Source organism: Oncorhynchus mykiss, chromosome 17 (genome assembly GCF_013265735.2).
Source record: "Oncorhynchus mykiss isolate Arlee chromosome 17, USDA_OmykA_1.1, whole genome shotgun sequence".
Lineage (NCBI taxonomy): Eukaryota > Metazoa > Chordata > Actinopteri > Salmoniformes > Salmonidae > Oncorhynchus > Oncorhynchus mykiss.
Window position 1 is genome coordinate 42,162,927 of NC_048581.1, and position 17,798 is coordinate 42,180,724.

The 17,798-nt window shown below is 40.9% G+C and overlaps 1 protein-coding gene across 3 annotated transcripts in view; it reads right to left on the reverse strand.

Moving 5' to 3' along the window:
- LOC110493905 (TOX high mobility group box family member 2) overlaps positions 1-17,798 on the reverse strand; it is a 142,332-nt gene that overhangs the window by 25,901 nt on the left and 98,633 nt on the right. For 2 of the 3 annotated variants that reach the window (XM_021568496.2, XM_021568495.2), the window contains 2 exons: positions 6,410-6,649; positions 2,979-3,209 (listed from right to left, as the gene is read on the reverse strand). In XM_021568496.2, the coding sequence (XP_021424171.1) occupies positions 2,979-3,209; positions 6,410-6,649 (471 nt within the window). The remainder of the gene's footprint in view (positions 1-2,978; positions 3,210-6,409; positions 6,650-17,798) is intronic. The other variant, XM_021568497.2, reaches the window with a different exon arrangement.

Sequence of the window (17,798 nt, forward strand, 5' to 3'; positions counted from 1 at the left end):
GACACCATTCTGTATACTTCTGGCCCTTCCTTGGACACTGTGCTATCTAACCTCCAAACGAGCTTCAATGCCATACAACACTCCTTCCGTGGCCTCCAACTGCTCTTAAACGCTAGTAAAACCAAATGCATGCTTTTCAACCGTTTGCTGCCTGCACCCGCACGCCCGACTAGCATCACCACCCTGGATGGTTCCGACCTAGAATATGTGGACATCTATAAGTACCTAGGTTTCTGGCTAGACTGCAAACTCTCCTTCCAGACTCATATCAAACATCTCCAATCCAAAATCAAATCTAGAGTCGGCTTTCTATTTCGCAACAAAGCCACCTTCACTCACGCCGCAAAACTTACCCTAGTAAAACTGACTATCCTACTGATCCTCGACTTCGGCGATGTCATCTACAAAATAGCTTCCAATACTCTACTCAGCAAACTGGATGCAGTTTATCACAGTGCCATCTGTTTTGTTACTAAAGCACCTAATACCACCCACCACTGCGACCTGTATGCTCTAGTCGGCCGGCCCTCACTACATGTTCGTCGCCAGACCCACAGGCTCCAGGTCATCTACAAGTTTATTCTATGTAAAGCTCCGCCTTATCTCAGTTCACTGGTCACGATGGCAACACCCACTCGTAGCACGCGCTCCAGCAGGTGTATCTCACTGATCATCCCTAAAGCCAAAACCTAATTAGGCCACCTTTCCTTCCAGTTCTCTGCTGCCTGCGACTGGAACGAATTGCAAAAATCTCTGAAGTTGGAGACTTTTATCTCCCTCACCAACTTTAAACATCTGCTATCTGAGCAGCTAACCGATCGCTGCAGCTGTACATAGTCCATCGGTATATAGCCCACCCAATTTACCTACCTCATCCCCATACTGTTTTTATTTTATTTACTTTTCTGCTCTTTTGCACACCAGTATCTCTACCTGCACATGTTCATCTGATCATTTATCACTCCAGTGTTAATCTGCTAAATTTTAATTATTCACTCCTATGGCCTATTTATTGCCTACCTCCTAATGCCAATGTATATAGATATTTTTTTCCCTACTATGTTATTGACTTGTTTATTGTTTACTCCATGTGTAACTCTGTGTTGTTGTCTGTTCACACTGCTATGCTTTATCTTGGCCAGGTCGCAGTTGCAAATGAGAACTTGTTCTCAACTAGCCTACCTGGTTAAATAAAGGTGAAATAAATATACAGTTGAGTTTACATACACTTAGGATGGAGTCATTAACACTTGTTTTTCAACCACTCCACAAAATTCTTGTTAACAAACTATAGTTTTGGCAAGTCGGTAAGGACATCTACTTTGCATGACAAGTAGTAATTTTTACAACAATTGTTTACAGACAGATTATTTTACTTATAATTCACTGTATTACAATTCCAGTGGGTCATAAGTTTACATACACTAAGTTGACTCTGCCTTTAAACAGCTTGGAAAATTCCAGACAATTATGTCATGACTTTAGAAGCTTCCGTTAGAATAATTGACATATTTTAAGTCAATTGGAGGTGTACCTGTGGATGTATTTAAAGGCCTACCTTCAAACTCAGTGCCTCTTTGCTTGACATCATTCATAGGAAGGAGACCACGTTCATCTGTACAAACAATAGCACGCAAATACAAACACCATGGGACCACGCAGCTGTCATAGGAAGGAGACATAACGTCTCCTGTAGATGAACGTACTTTGGTGCGAAAAGTGCAAATCAATCCCAGAACAACATCAAAGGACCTTGTGAAGATGCTGGAGGAAACAGATACAAAAGCATCTATATCGACATAACCTGAAAGGTCGCTCAGCAAGGAAGAATCCACTGCTCCAAAACCATCATAAAAAAGCCAGACTACGGTTTGCAACTGCACATGGGGACAAAGATTGTACTTTTTGGAGAAATGTCCTCCGGTCTGATGAAACAAAAATATAACTGTTTGGCCATAATGACCATCGTTATGTCTGGAGGAAAAAGGGGAGGCTTGCAAGCCGAAGAACACCATCCCAACCGTGAAGCACGGGGGCGGTAGCATCGTGTTGTGGTGGTGCTTTGCTGCAGGAGGGACTGGTGCACTTCACAAAATAGATGGCATCATGAGGCAGGAAAATTATGTGGATATATTGAAGCAACATTTCAAGACATCAGTTAAAGCTTGGTCGCAAATGGGTCTTCCAAATGGACAAGGACCACAAGCAAAGTTGTTGCAAAATAGCTTAAGGACAACAAAGTCAAGGTATTGGAGTGGCCATCACAAAGCCCTGACCTCAATCATATAGAAAATGTGTGGGCAGAACTGAAAAAGCGTGTGCGAGCAAGGAGGCCTACAAACCTGACTCAGTTACACCAGCTCTGTCCGGAGGAATGGGCCAAAATTCACCCAACTTATTGTGGAAAGCTTGTGGAAGGCTACCCGAAATGTTTGATCCAAGATAAACAATTTAAAGGCAATGCTACCAAATACTAATTTAGTGTATGTAAACTTCTGAGCAACTGGGAATGTGATGAAAGAAATAGAAGCTGAAATAAATAATTCTCTACTATTATTCTGACATTTCACATTCTTACAATTAAGTGGTGATCCTAACTGACCTAAAACAGGAATTTTTACTATGATTACATGTCAGGAATTGTGAAAAACAGAGTTTAAATATATTTGGCTAAGGTGTATGTAAACTTCTGACTTCAACTGTACCATTTTGTAGCTCAGAGTCTCTACTTTTATATAATGTAAAAAACACAATTTCAAATTTTGCTACATTAGACTGAATCCAGGTTGTATAATTGTTTGTGTGTTATTAGCTTAAGCAGACAGTGTTTGTCTAGTGTTGTGACATAGATGAAGATCATATCAAATGTTATGACCAATTCATGCATAAATCCCGGTAATTCCAAAGGGTTCACATACTTTTTCTTGCCACTGTATGTTGGTGTGTGTGTATACCCATGTATTTATTGGTATGTGTACCTGTTTTGCCTCCTCCCCCAGGCTATCCCACATGGAGGCCACTATCTTGGACACGTCCCCGAAGGTGGCGTTGGGGTTGGAGCCCTTAATGGCCGCCTGGGTGTCCCTGAAGAAGAGGGCGTAGGCTGACACAGGCTTGTTCGGCTCGTTGGGGTCCTTTTTCTTCTTCTTCTTCTGCGGTTTGGGCTTGGGCTTCATCATCTCCGAGGATGGCCGCTTCTCGCCCGTGATCTGGAAGACGATCAAAAAAACGACAACAGGGTTCTACTTTATTAATTTGTCCCTCATGTCTTTCTAACATTGTTCGGAGATTGAACTTTGTAGTTCCTTACAATAAGACAATCGCTCACTCAAAGAGAATGTATTACACACAAGAAATGCAGTAAACTTCAACTGTTCCCTTTTGATAGGAGTAGTAGGCTATCAGACTTGGTATGATGCCAATTGTTTCCGCCATTTTATATATACACTTCTTTACTACATGAGAAGATCAACAGCACACAGTGACTAGATGCTTTCCACTCCTCTACTTCACGTTCCAGTGCACAGGCTCCTTAGATTGGTAAAGTTTCACTGCCTCTCATAGACCAATGGACATAGTCAGTGTGCCAACTCATCCATGTCGATGCCCACCAGACAGCTAAAACAAGTTTGCATCCCCACCATCAAGAGATATGAGTTGCCAGTCAAGTGTAAGAATAGCGCCCTTGTTGCAAGTATGACTTACTAGGGTAATAGACAATAATGTTTATGAACGTTTGCAGCGAAAAACAAAATAAAACTCAGTTTGACTTTAATGAAAGTGTGCATTTTTGCGATGAGCGTTTTCGATGACAGCTTAATTGAATCAATCCCTAGTTATTGAGACATCCACAGTCAAATCAAAATGAAAACAACAAATAGTTGCAGTGCATCATTTATTTTCATTTAGAATTCTCATAAACATTCAATGTAACCATTTAAACCTGTTAACATCAATCAAACAACTTTGGGGCCTCCTGAGTGGCACTGCATCGCAGTGCTTGAGGTGTCACTACAGATCCGGGTTCGATCCCGTTGTGTCGCAGCCGGCCGCAAACGGGACACCCATGAGGAGGCAAACAATTGGCCCAGCGTCGTCCGGGTTAGGGGAGGGTTTGGCCGGCAGGGATGTCCTTGTCCCATCATGCTCTAGCGACTCCTGTGGCAGGCTGGGCGCATGCATGCTGACACAGTCGCCAGTTGCACAGTGTTTCCTTCGACATATTGGTGCGGCTGGCTCCCGGGTTAAGTGAGCAGTGTGTCAAGAAGCAGTGCGGCTTGGCAGGGTCGTGTTTCTGAAGACACATGGCTCTCGACCTGCGACTCTCCCGAGTCCGTACGGGAGTTGCAGCGATGGGAGAAGACTGTAATTATCAATTGGATATCACGAAAAACGGGTAAAAAGTACCAAAAAAATACACAATAAAAACACAACTTTGTTCAAATACATGTATTTAAAGTATGATACTATTAATACTCTCTTCTTTTGAATTGTACTCCATTAAGAGAAACTGAGTCAGAATCATATGTCTGGTCTTATCTAATTTACCATTATCTATTCCGATTGAAGCTGCTTTGTCAGCAATACATTGTTTAAATTGTCAAACATTATTTATCAAAACAACACAAATGCAACATTTCTTCCAGGACTAAGTAAAACTGTACATTCCTCACATAGTTTCATTAAGATAATAGATTCCAACTTTTGTGCAATGGAGCAAAAACTATTCCAAATCACATCTGTTTGTACGAGCTTTGATGTGGATGTTGAATAAATTGGAGGGAGGCAAATGGAATTACATTCTGATAGGGGAGAGATAGTAATAGTTTTTTATTCATACATGGACAGTCATGCACAGCGGGGACTTGTATGGTGGAGAAAGTATTGTTTTTCAGAACATTTGCTACTTTAACAGTGCGCTTACAGATGCTGATAAATGTGCAACAAGACGATAGAAATCCCCATATTCAATTATACATATTCATGTTCCTCTTTACCAATCCCCCAGGTAAAGGAAAAACAAATCCAGTGAGAGCCCTGATTGGTGAGTCATTTCTATATGCTTTGTTGCATGGATTTACATAAATTAAACGAATGCCACTTTAATGAGTGTGTATTCCTGTTTCCTTGTTTCAAATGAAAGAGTTGTGCTTTTCCAATAGAGGAATTGAGGCACACGTATTCTCCCTCAAGCTTTCCTGTCCTTTTCAACACGTTTACCCCACAACGGAGAAACACATCTATTGATAGGTGTGTAGAGCCCTGGAAGACAATGATATACAGTATAGAAGACTGCTGCTTCTAGTGATGTTGTTTGGTCATCACTATGTTGTCTCAAGTTCTGTCTACGACATCTTATAGAGACGGCTTATATACGAAGACATCCAAATGCATTACTGTCGCCATTGCTGCAATATAATTAACTGAACACAGCTTCTGTAAATTAGGGCCTATCGAACAACAATAATACAAGATATGGAAACATTCATAAAGAATCAACAAGGGAATCTGACATTTGTTTCACAATTGTTTGAGGGGAAAACAACATAACTGTAATTGGTGTGAGAAGTTCTTTGTTTCCTTTCTTGACGTGACAATTAACAATATGCTAATTAAATTAATGAGATGACATGGTGATAATGGATTCTTAGCAAATCCCACATTACATGAACATTTCAAATGAAATAATTTAGACAGCAAGCAACAAAGGGTAAATAAAAAGGTGCATATCTTTAAAGCTGCAATATGTAACTTTTGGGGGGACGTGACCAAATTCACATAGAAATGTGAGTTTTAGATCTGCCATTCTCAAGTCTAAGAAGAAGTAGATCTGTTCAATGTGCTATATTTTTATGCTTCCCATTGTTAAGTTTTGTTTTTATGTCATTTAAGTTTTCTTTTTTTGGTACACCTGCTTCAAACAACTGAAAATACAATAATATATGCTTATTTTTTTCACATGAACTTAAATTAGGCTAACTATTATAATTTTAGCAACCAGGAAATGGCAGAGCAATTTCTGCAGAATGCATCTTTAAATTTGAACCAGGATTCGAAGCCAATCTAAAAAATACAAGATTGTCTATTATTGGCAAGTCCTAAGAAGGCAAACAAACAAATGAAACAAAGCAATCACCAATACCTATGAGATTGGAAATGTGTATGCTTGCATCGAGACACTACTGTGCTTAAAACCTCACAGAGTAGCTTGTTGCATAATTGCCATACATTCACTGTCATACTGCCATACATACTGTACACACATTACACAACGTAAGTCACGTTGATAAAAAATTACATGTAAAAAATAAAATGTTCATTCCATCTGGCAACACCCAACAGGACCAACCCAAACACCCTAACTTTCCCTAAGTTCAGCGAAATCAAAGAAGCATTGCCACATCAGTACCTTATGGTGGGAATCGATCTCCTCTTCCTGTGTAGAGCTCGAGGGAGAGGGTGTGGCTGATTTACTTCCGGGAGGTGAGGGAGAACCATGGGTAAGTGCACTCCGGCCAACCTGAGAGTTCAGTTGGGACATTGCACTCATGGGGTGGTGGGACAGTATCCTAGGTGACCTGTTTATCAGATGGGGGTTGTGAAGGCTGAGGTCATAATGTGAGCCGTCGTGGCGAGTCATCTCCTGGATCTGGGTGAGAGAAGAAGACCAGCTTTACTACTTAACTTTACCAATTGTACATTCCCAATTTGCCCAAAAACTTGACGTCTTCGTTAATGAAAGGCAAACGGTTGGTAGGATGTCAAAGAAAGGAAGTGTGCCCTTCCGGGTTCACTGGTCCCACTGTTCTACTTAGGACTGGTCGGAAGCAAACTTATCTTCATTCTCCTCGGTCACGACTGAAATACACACCATGCGTTCGTCCAATAACTTGGCACTATTCGGGCCATTTTTATCTGATTGAGCTTTGAGGCACAATTTGATGTGTTGAATTTCAATTGCAGTCCTCCAGTGCAAATGACCTTGAACAACATATAATTCATCACACCAACATTATTCAAAGACTGTATCTGTCCCTTTATCTTACTTGTGAATTCATGAAACTGTTTTTCTTTTATGGAGATCTGCACTGCCACCCGTGGACTTGTGTCAACACCCTCTGATGTCCCTGCCTGGAATTTACAATCCAAACCAATAGAATCCAAACCAACTGAACCACTTGACTTTCAAAGCGAGGTGGGAGATGTCTTGCCGCCGTAGAGCATCATTAGGGCAACATTTACTAGATTGTTCACTAAGTACCAGGATGGTTCAGACTGAAAGCTATGCTTATGGAATAATAGCCTATAGACTAAAATGACTGTGGTTGGTCATTCAAAGAGAAAAAAAGCTGTGGGCCAAGTTCATTGTTGGAAGTTAACGCATTAAAGGAGGATACACGCTTTCAACTGATTAAAGAGACAGTTCTCATAACCCCTTCTTAAAGTAGTCTAGTAGTCCTCTTAGTAGTCTAACAGATCTTCTAAAATAACAACATCAAAAGTATTTAAAAAAAACTCTATCAGGACATAGAAGAGCCAAAGCAGGCCTTAATGCAAGCATAACTGAGGAATGTTTGGTAATTTACAGATCAGAAAGTGATGAACTAGCATTTATTAGCGCTGTTAAACATTCATGAGCTAAATAATACATTACACATTAGCGCTGTGCTAAAAAGATAACATTACTGGAGCCCTAGCATTATGAGATCTTGACAAACACAAGTAGAGTCTCTGAGATGAAGGCTCTGCAGCTCTGTAATCATAATTGGCCCCAGTAGGTTGCTAAGAATAAAATGTACTGGTAATGTAATGTTGTAGAGAACTCTGGGCTGCTTTGAAAAACTGAAGAATATTTACAGGACATTAGATTTTTTTTTTTGACTCGGCAGCTGCTAACAAAAGGCTGCCTGAACAAAGACATTCCCTTTGCATTTAAAATAACCATGCTCTAACCTCCCCCACCCAAAACAGAACCTCCTAACCTCAAATCATAATTTAAAACACCATCACTCCACTTCTCAAACATGGTGAAATAGCTTTAGCCAAAAAAAAAAAAAAAAATCCATTATTTTTCCATTTTCGGCGGAGCTGCTCTTTAAGGGTCTTCACAAATCAAGAAGCATTGAAAAACCAATTAATCAAACACGAATGGCCTATCATGGCTACAGCAGACCTATTTCCATAGCAACAGCCTCTGGGTGAAATCGTCACCCTTTTAATCTGAGCAAACTATGTTTCATATAAACATTAAAAAAAGGGACAAGCAAAGCAGAAGAGTAGCAGTGTGGCAAGGTAGAGGGGTTCTCAGTAGTTCCAATTGGGATATATCTGTTTTTATAGAACAGTGGAGGAGTTATTGGGACAAAAGGAATTACCCATCTAATCCATATTGTTAAAGGAGGAAGGGGGAGAGGGTCTATAGCGGACTCCTATCAATCATGTTCGTTTCTCTTTCAACCGAAACGTGAATAATTCATAATATTTGTTTAGAATCAAGTATAGATACATTCTGCCACTATTCATATTCTAAATCATGCGTCATAGCATTAGCTTCAATTGTTGTTCCTTTTTCATTAAAGCTAAGTGCTCAAATGTAAAATATGGGGCACAATATCCAGATAGCAATATTAAAATACATACATGATACAATCTTATAAACTAATCCCCTGTTTTGACTAGTTGATCAATCAAATGGAAAGCAAGACATGTCAGGAGGTTTGTACTGTGAATATATTCTACATATCTACAGTGCCTTGCAAAAGTATTCACCCCCCTTGGAGTTTTTCCTATTTTGATGCATTTACAACCTGTAATTTAAATGCTAAATAAAAAATGATTTTTATTTGGATTTCATGTACTGGACATACACAAAATAGTCTTTTTTTTGTTAAGAGTAAAAGTGGTACGTGTATATGTATTCAGCCCTTTTGCTATGAAGCCCCTAAATAAGATCTGGTGCAACCCATTACTTTCAAATGTCACGAAATTAGTTAAATAAAGTCCACCGGTGGGGCATTCTAAGTGTCACATGATCTGTCACATGATCTCAGTATATATACACCTATTCTGAAAGGCCCCAGAGTCTGCAACACCACTAAGCAAGGAGTACCACCAAGCAAGCGGCACTATGAAGACCAAGGAGCTCTCCAAACAGGTCAGGGACAAAGTTGTGGAGAAGTACAGATCAGGGTTGGGTTATAAAAACATATCTGAAACGTTGAACATCCTCCAGAGCAAGATTAAATCCACTATTTAAAAATGGAAAGAATATGACACCACAACAAACATGCCAAGAGAGGGCAACCCACCAAAGCTCACGGACCAGGCAAGGAGGGCATTAATCAGAGAGGCAACAAAGAGACCAAAGATAACCCTGAAGGAGCTGCAAAGCTCCACAGCGGAGATTGGAGTATCTGTCCATAGGACCACTTTAAGCCGCTTTACGGAAGAGTAGCCAGAAAAAAATAAGCAAACATGTTTGGTGTTCCCCAAAAGGCATGTGGGAGACTCCCCAAACATATGGAAGAAGGTACTCTGGTCAGATGATACTAAAATTGAGCTTATTGGCCATCAAGGAAAACGCTATGTCTGGCGCAAACCCAACACCTCTCATCACCCCGAGGATACCATCCCCACAGTGCAGCATGGTGGTGGCAACACCATGCTGTGGGGATGTTTTTCATCGGCAGGGACTGGGAAACTGGTCAGAATTGAAGGAATGATGGATAGCTCTAAATACAGGGAAATTCTTGAGGGAAACATGTTTCAGTCTTCCAGAGATTTGAGACTGGGACGGAGGTTCACCCTCCAGCAGGACAATGACCCTAAGCATACTGCTAAAGCAACACTCGAGTGGTTTAATGGAAACATTTAAATGTCTTGGAATGGCCTAGTCAAAGCCCAGGCCTCAATCCAATTGAGAATCTGTTGTATGACTTAAAGATTGCTGTACACCAGCAGAACCCATCCAACTTGAAGGAGCTGGAGCAGTTTTGCCTTGAAGAAAATCCCAGTGGTTAGATGTGCCAAGCTTATAGAGACATACTCCAAGAGACTTGCAGCTGTAATTGCTGCAAAAGGTGGCTCTACAAAGTATTGACTTTATGCACGCTCAAGTTTTCAGTTTTTTGTCTTATTTCTTGTTTGTTTCACAATGAAAAATATTTTGCATTTTCAAAGTGGTAGGCATGTTGTGTAAATCAAATGATACAAACGCCGCCAAAATCTATTTTAATTCCAGGGTGTAAGGCAAACAAAATAGGAAAAATGCCAAGGGGGTGAATACTTTCGCAAGCCACTGTAGACTTAAAATTGCTCATTACCAAAACATAATCTCTTCTCTTCATATATTGCAAATAAATAGTTTTCACCCTGTGAGAAATTAGTTAAATGAATGTACAAAGGTTAATTGACTAGACCTTGCACTGCGTTCGGATAAAATGTGAGCAAATATACTCCATCTATTCAACAGTGCAATCTCAAAAACCACACCAACAGAAGAAAATATAAATTATGCGAGCAAGGGTACACTGGCAAGTAAACAGCAGAAGCATTGTGCCCATTGAAGCTGATAGATTTCATTTATTTGTAGGATACTATTTCAAGGTTTTTTCTTTCTTTCTTTCTTTTGACTATTTTCTACATTGTAGAATAATAGTGAAGACATCAAACCTATGAAATAACAGATATGGAATCATGTAGTAACCAAATAAAAAGTGTTAAACAAATTACATATATTTTAGATGTTAGTAGCCCCCCTTTCCCTTGATGACAGCTTTGCACACTCTGGCATTCTCTCATCCAGCTTCATGAGGAATCCTTTTCCAACAGTTTTAAGGAGTTCCCACATATGCTGAGCACTTGTTGGCTGTTTTTCCTTCACTCTGCGGTTCAACTCATCCCAAACCATCTCAATTGGGTTGAGGTCGGGTGATTGTGGAGGGCAGGTCCTCTGATGCAGCACTACATCACTCTCCTTCTTGGTCAAATAGCCCTTACACACATGTTAATTGAAATGCATTCCAGGTGACTACCTCATGAAGCTGGTTGAGAGAATGCCAAGAGTGTGCAAAGTTGTCATCAAGGCAAAGGGTGTCTACTTTGAAGAATCTCAAATTTAAAATATATTTTGGTTTCTAGATGATTCCATATGTGTTATTTCATAATTTTGATGTCTTCACTATTATTCTACAATGAAAAATAGTGAAAAATAACGAAAAACCCTTGAATGAGTAGGTGTGTCCAAACTTTTGACTGGCACTGTAGTTTAATTTACACGTTATAAATTCATTAAGGTCGAGTACATGAGGCCTCTAGTAACTAGTTTTACCTCTACAACAAAAATGCATAAGGCAAGCAAATAATACATGAATACAAAACACCCAAACTACATGTAGAAACCCTATTCTTGCAAATCATCACGATTCCAAGTCACATAATCACACTTCCAACAGTTGTCGAACCAAATCGTTATCCTAAAGGGCCTTTTATTATGTTTTGGAGTGCTTTCTGTTCACCCTTTCACCTCGAGAGAGAATCAGAGAGAGTGAGAAGGTATCACGTTGCACCATCAGTCACCCTAAGCTAAATAAAGCAGGTGGGTGACGGCTGTACAAACATTATGAAAGAATCTCACAAAGGTTGCCGGTTGCCATAGGTACAGTATGCTAATTCATAAACGGTGTCATCTCTGGACGTGGGGGGAAGTGCTGTCTGGGTAACAGGCTTTATTTGGCCATTACTGTCTGGCTCGATCCCTCCCAGAACAGGCAGACAGACAACATGTTCTTTATTCTAATAGAGCAATGATGATGCAACTGGCGATTATGTAATAAATTAAATTGCAATTCGGCTGCTTCTCCATTGTCGAAGGGTTGACTTTTCTGAGAATATCACTTTATTGTTTGACGCTTCTGGGTTTAGAAGTCACACATTAACATGTAGCGGACAAGAGTTGGTTATGGTCACGTGATGTGGTAGCTCCACCTACGATCTTCAAAACCAGTTTCTGCTCTTGGACCAAGTGGGAATTTCCTCTTGGTGTAATGGTCTAAGACGCTGGTCGCCCCCATTGTGGGAGATCCGGGTTCATATCCTGTGTGTTACTTTTTCACCCTACGTGGTGCGGTCTCTCATGGGGGAGGAGGTCAAAGGAGGGTGAATGTGGCGGACATGAACGAGTCATGTGACAAGGTAGCTCCGCCTGCGAACTTCAAAACCAGAATCTGCCCTCGGACCAAGAAGAAATCTCCTCTTGGTCTGATGGTCTAAGACATCGGTTGCTTCCAGGGGGAGAGGTTGGGTTCATGCCTGGCGTGACACACACACAATTGGCTTGGTGACAGTTTGATATTGCAATTTCAAAGTCCAGAATGACCTCCCGGCCGACCCTAACCGTGATGCAAAGGCAGGATGAAACTTTGGGGGCAAATCTGTTCCCCTCTCTCCACTGTAGTTGTGTTTGTATTCACATCTTGTATATCATAGTCAAATGGGAGTCAAATAACAAAGGCCTTCCAATTATGCGCAACACATTGTGTGCAAGCTGGTATATCAGAAAGCTATTGTTCTTCTGATCGTCTGACCTTACCTTTGAAATGGTTTCATCTCAGCTCGGATTGCCTGCACCATTTGATTTAGCTAAGGGATTAAACCAGCAACTGCAATGCCACAGTGAAGTGGACTAGAAAAGCTAGAGTTTCACAGAGAAAGAGAGCTAGACAGTATGGAGTGGACACCTCTAACATTTGTCCTAAACATGATTTCATATCGTTCAACTCAACTTCATATCACTTTTTATCTGTAGTTTTATTTAGGACCCAATGACTAGAGAGCTAGAGCTACACAAAGACGGAGAGCTACAGATGAGGTTGGAAGTTATATACACGTTTTTCAATCACCACAAATTTCTTGTTAACAAACTATAGTTTTGGCAAGTCGGATAGACAAGTCATTTTTCCAACAATTGTTTACAGACAGATTACATACACTAAGTTGACTGAGCCTTTAAACAGCTTGGAAAATTCCAGAAAATGATATTATGGCTTTAGAAGCTTCTGATAGGCTGATTGACATCCTTTGAGTCAATTGGAGGTGTACCTGTGGATGTATTTCAATGCCTACGTTCAAACTCAGTGCCTCTTTGCTTGACATCATGGGAAAATCAAAAGAAATCAGCCAATCAGACCTCCACAAGTCTGGTTCATCCTTGGGAGCAATTTCCAAATGGCTGAAGGTATCACGTTCATCTGTACAAACAATAGTACGCAAGTACAAACACCATGGGACCACGCAGCCATCGTACCACTCAGGAAGGAGACGTGTTCTGTCTCCTAGAGATGAACGTACTTTGATGAGAAAAGTGCAAATCAATCACAGAACTACGGCACAAGGACCTTGTGAAAATGCTGGAGGAAACAGGTACAAAAGTATTTATATCCACAGTAAAACAAGTCTTATATCGACATAACCTGAAAGGCCGCTCAGCAAGGAAGAAGCCACTGCTCAAAAACCGCCATAAAAAAGCCAGACTATGGTTTGCAACTGCACAGAGATCGTACTTTTTGGAGAAATGTCCTTTGGTCTGATGAAACAAAAATAGAACTGTTTGGCCATAATGACCATCATTATGTCTGGAGGAAAAAGGGGGAGGCTTGCAAGCCGAAGAACATCATCCCAACCGTGAAGCATGGGGGTGGCAGCATCATGTTGTGGGGGTGATTTGCTGCAGGAGGGACTGGTGCACTTCACAAAATAGAGGGCATCATGAGGCAGGAAAATAATGTGGATATATTGAAGCAACATCTCAAGACATCAGTCAGGAAGTTAAAGCTTGGTCGCAAATGGGTCTTCCAAATGGACAATCACCACAAGCATGTTTCCAAAGTTGTGGCAAAATGGCTTAAGGACAACAAAGTCAAGGTATTTGAGTGGCCATCACAAAGCCCTGACCTCAGTCATATAGAAATCTTGTGGGCAGAAATGTAAAAGTGTGCGAGCAAGGAGGCCTACAAACCTGACTCAATTACACCAGCTCTGTCAGGAGGAATGGGCCAAAATTCACCCAACTTATTGTGGGAAGCTTGTGGAAGGCTACCCGAAATGTTTTACCCAAGTTAAACAATTGAAAGGCAATGCTACCAAATACTAATTGACTGTATGTAAACTTCTGACCCACTTGGAATGTGATGAAAGAAATAAAAGCTGAAATAAATAATTATCTCTACTATTATTCTGACATTTCACTTTCTTAAAATAAAGTGGTGATCCTAACTGACCTAAAACAGGGAATTTTTACTAGGATTAAATGTCAGGAATTGTGAAAAACTGAGTTTAAATGTATTTGGCTTAGGTGTATGTAAACTTCCGACTTCAACTGTACACACTATTGAGCGAATACTTCTACTTTTGTACTTTCATATTATGATTTCATATCATTATAATGTTACCACTTCATATCAACTGCTTTATTTAGGTCCCAATGCATTACAAGGTTTCATGGCTCTAGCTCCGTAATAGAGCAACATTGACCCAACCACCACTATGCATGGGCTTTTTGCTTGCTGTAGTATTGCATTGGAATTGTAGTATGCATCACCATACATAGCATTGTCATGTAGATTGACAAAGAGCGAGAACCAAGTGGAAGATGGTTTCAATGGCTCACTTTGGCTGATGAGAGTATTTTCATATAATGTCCTTACACACTGTAACAGCGTTTGTTTGCCGTACTTTTGAGCTAAAGCCTTTGTGATACAATACAAACAATGATTTAGGATCAAAATGACCCAAGATCGACATTATTGCTGTAACAAGGGGATAGATAAAACAAGGGCAAAATCTGACAAATATTGGGACGTAATTGCATTTTATAATATCTTTTAGAAATATTTATCAATCAGCCTTAAAAAGGGATGGAATTAATAAAATACATATTCTATTATAATTAGCATAATCTACTTTGAGGTTTTGTGTCTACCTCCATTTTCTCTGAGGACCAAGCAATCAAGAATCTAGATGCAAGGTATTATTCAAAATGGGTGTCCAGAAGTTTTCAGGTCAATACATCAACAAAACAATGTTTGCTTTGTGAAACAAAAACCAGTCTTCACACATTCAAATCACACAAGCTTCACCGCCGCACACTGCCCACTCAGCTTTTGATTGAATAGTGCCCGTACTTGCCTGCTTAGCGCTCCTATCCCTGGCAGTGTTGGGAGAAACCCAGGTTGACTAAGCCTTCCTCCTTAACCCCCCAATTCACACCTTCCCTGATTGGAGCCATCTTGTTTGAGAGTGATGGCTCACTCACACAGGTTCACAGTTGCTATTGTAAAATCATTGAGCGTTTAATTGAAACAAATTACTATAATAATATAACATTATCCTTGCAGGCGCCCAGCCGTGACAGCTTTAATTAGGGCTGTGTTCGAGACTGATCCTTCAAAAGCAACGGTAAACATGCCTTAGGTAATAGGGGAGCCAATCAGCCAGCTAGCTACCGGGCCCTCATACTGCCTACTGCCCGGTCCTCATACTGCCTACTGCCCGGCCCTCATACTGCCTACTGCCCGGCCGTCATGTTCCCTTGGGAGACCCAGGTTCTAATCCCGACAGTTTCAAAAGCACACATGTGAGACTTATATCATGTTAAATGTTGGGAAACCAACGTGTCTGAGTCATGTGAAAAGTCCATGTAAAACTTCACGTGGCTGAAAACCACGTGTCTGTTTATCCCACGTCACATTTATCACGTGATTTACTCATGTGCATTTTTTTTATTTGAAATGTCACACGTGTCCGAAAACCACGTGACTGACTAGTGCAAATTTCACATGTAAACATTTACAATAACCTGTGTTCTTTTCACGTGGGATTTTTTTCATTTGGTTTTCAAGGGAGGGATGCAAAGTAATAAGCTAGGCAGAAGATGCGTTGGATGCTGCTCGCAAAGGAAAAGACAGGATTGGCTTGTGATAATGAAAGTAATTAAAGTATTCCAGGTATTGGATACAGGGTATCCTGTATATTTAGGACATGAAGCGGATAATTCCCAAGGTGGGTTATCATCATTCTACACAGCGAGGAAAATTCTGTTTATTTCTATGGTAGTTCTTTGTCAATGAATTCATAATTGGCTGTACATTTGGATACAATTCACCCCATTACATGGCCTAGGTCACTTGCACTTGCTAAGCAACAACTGAACAAGCAACTTCTGATCACTCCAACTTGATCCTAATCAAAGATGACAAGAACAAAAAAATATATACAAATCTCTTGAACATACTGTACTTCCTTCACTTCCTTTGGCTGAGAAACGGCAAACGCTCCTCAAATGAGCCGTATCAAAAAGTAATTACACATAGCTGTAATGTCTCACGGCGACATTGCAAAGAAAGCACAGTTACGCAAAGTTCAGTTCCAATGTGTCCAAACATTCCAAGTGTCCCTTTTTTTCATTCTGTCAATGTACATGCCAGAGTGGCAAGGTTCTCGAGAGACTTTAAAGACCACGTGGTTGTTTTTTCTGTCAGGAGCTGTACAGTGTACACTAACCTGGCACTCAATATGGAGGCATGGAATTAGCCTCGAGTTGAGCAAGTATGTTTCTCTCATCAGCACAGATTTAAACACACCTGATCCATACTATAGTAGGACTGTAAGCCACTAAGTCTCTCTTTGAAGATATGCTGAGACAGAGTCACTAATAAGGCAATGATGGGTGCAAGCACATTTCCCAAAGCTTGGCTGCACTACAACAGTAATGTGCCAGTGCCATTGAACAGAACAGGAACAAATTGGAGTGCTTCGGGTACCATGAAACAGAGGGTTGCTATCCTATCACATATGACTGAATAGTGACTACTAACCACCAACCACCTTTTCAAAATGGAGACTTGAAAATTGTGATGTGCAGATGTGAAATGTCGTAGTGTCCCCTTCGGCGTTATCCTCCGTGTTCCTCATTTCATGTAATGTCAGCGGCCCCCTTTTCTCTTCCCCTTCCCCCCTTTTCTATCTTTCTCAAAGCACCTCATCACACAACTGTCTCCCACCTTCACAAAGGGAGAGTATCTGAGCAAACGTCTCGTCTGACATATTTGAGACGATTGTGAGGAGCTGTGGGGACCCACGGTACCGACAGTAAGACAGAGCCTGCCTCCCAAATGGCACCATATTCCCTACTAAATGCACTAGTGCCATAGGGCTCTGGTCAAAAGTAGTGCACTATGTAAGGAATAGGGTGCCATTTGGGACACAACCTATGAGTCGCTCTGCTTCTTCTAATGAGAGCACAGTCAAATATGTCTCCCATTCCCTTCCTCACCTCGTACTCGCACACAGTATGCGCACACACACACGCATACATACACACGCATGGGCACGTAAGGTTCTCACACTGCGGGGAGTCTCGGCAACAATTAAGTTAACCAGGAGGTGATTTGCGAGAGTGTTAACTCCTCACACACACTGTCTTCACATGTTCTTGACAGGGGCCTTCTTCACCTACTGCACATGTGGAACTCCAAAGAGCATACTGCAGAAATAACATACAAATGAGTAGCTGACATACAGTATGTCTGAATACCATAATGGCATAATACAGTCGAGGGAATCATTTGAATAGGCTAATCTTACAGTGCAATGTCAAGAGTATAGCTGAGAGAGCGCCAGCATTTTGGATCGGCCCATTATTACAGTTGCACATCCTATTAGTCAAAGTACTGTATACTGGAGAGGACAATAGTCAGTGGGGGAAGCTGCGATCATATGGGATCTTCTCCAATAGCCAACAG